The sequence below is a fragment of the Penaeus monodon genome, chromosome 19 (assembly GCF_015228065.2).
Source record: "Penaeus monodon isolate SGIC_2016 chromosome 19, NSTDA_Pmon_1, whole genome shotgun sequence".
Lineage (NCBI taxonomy): Eukaryota > Metazoa > Arthropoda > Malacostraca > Decapoda > Penaeidae > Penaeus > Penaeus monodon.
In genome coordinates, this window is record NC_051404.1 from 49141493 (window position 1) to 49141832 (window position 340).

General features: G+C 32.9%; 1 protein-coding gene across 1 annotated transcript in view; it reads left to right on the forward strand.

The window, feature by feature from the left end:
* The window catches only part of LOC119585430 (ribosome biogenesis protein BMS1 homolog), a gene marked incomplete in the record, with an annotated part of 34374 nt that overhangs the window by 7840 nt on the left and 26194 nt on the right, over nucleotides 1-340 (forward strand). Inside the window, 1 exon segment of the mRNA XM_037934088.1 lies at nucleotides 200-317. Coding sequence (XP_037790016.1) covers nucleotides 200-317 — 118 coding nt within the window.

A 340-nucleotide genomic window follows, 5' to 3' on the forward strand; every position in this document is an offset into this window, starting at 1 on the left:
CCCAGCGGCATTGGGTTAAAATGGAAGAACTTGTGAAATTGCATATCCAGCAATATTATCAAATTCATATTTTGTAAACTGTACATACCTCTGGCATACACACAGTTATTTTTATAGAGTTACATCATATATACACACATTCTTTGTAACCATTATTGATGTTCCTTTTATTCAGCTTTACCTTTACATTTCTCAACAGATCTTGAATCATCTTGACATGATGAAAGATAACAAGGTTTTGAAAAAGAAAAAGAAAACTCTGAAGCATAGGTTTCAAATTGAGTTGTATCCGGGAGCCAAGCTCTTCTTTTTATCAGGTAAGATTTTGGATTTGCTTGTG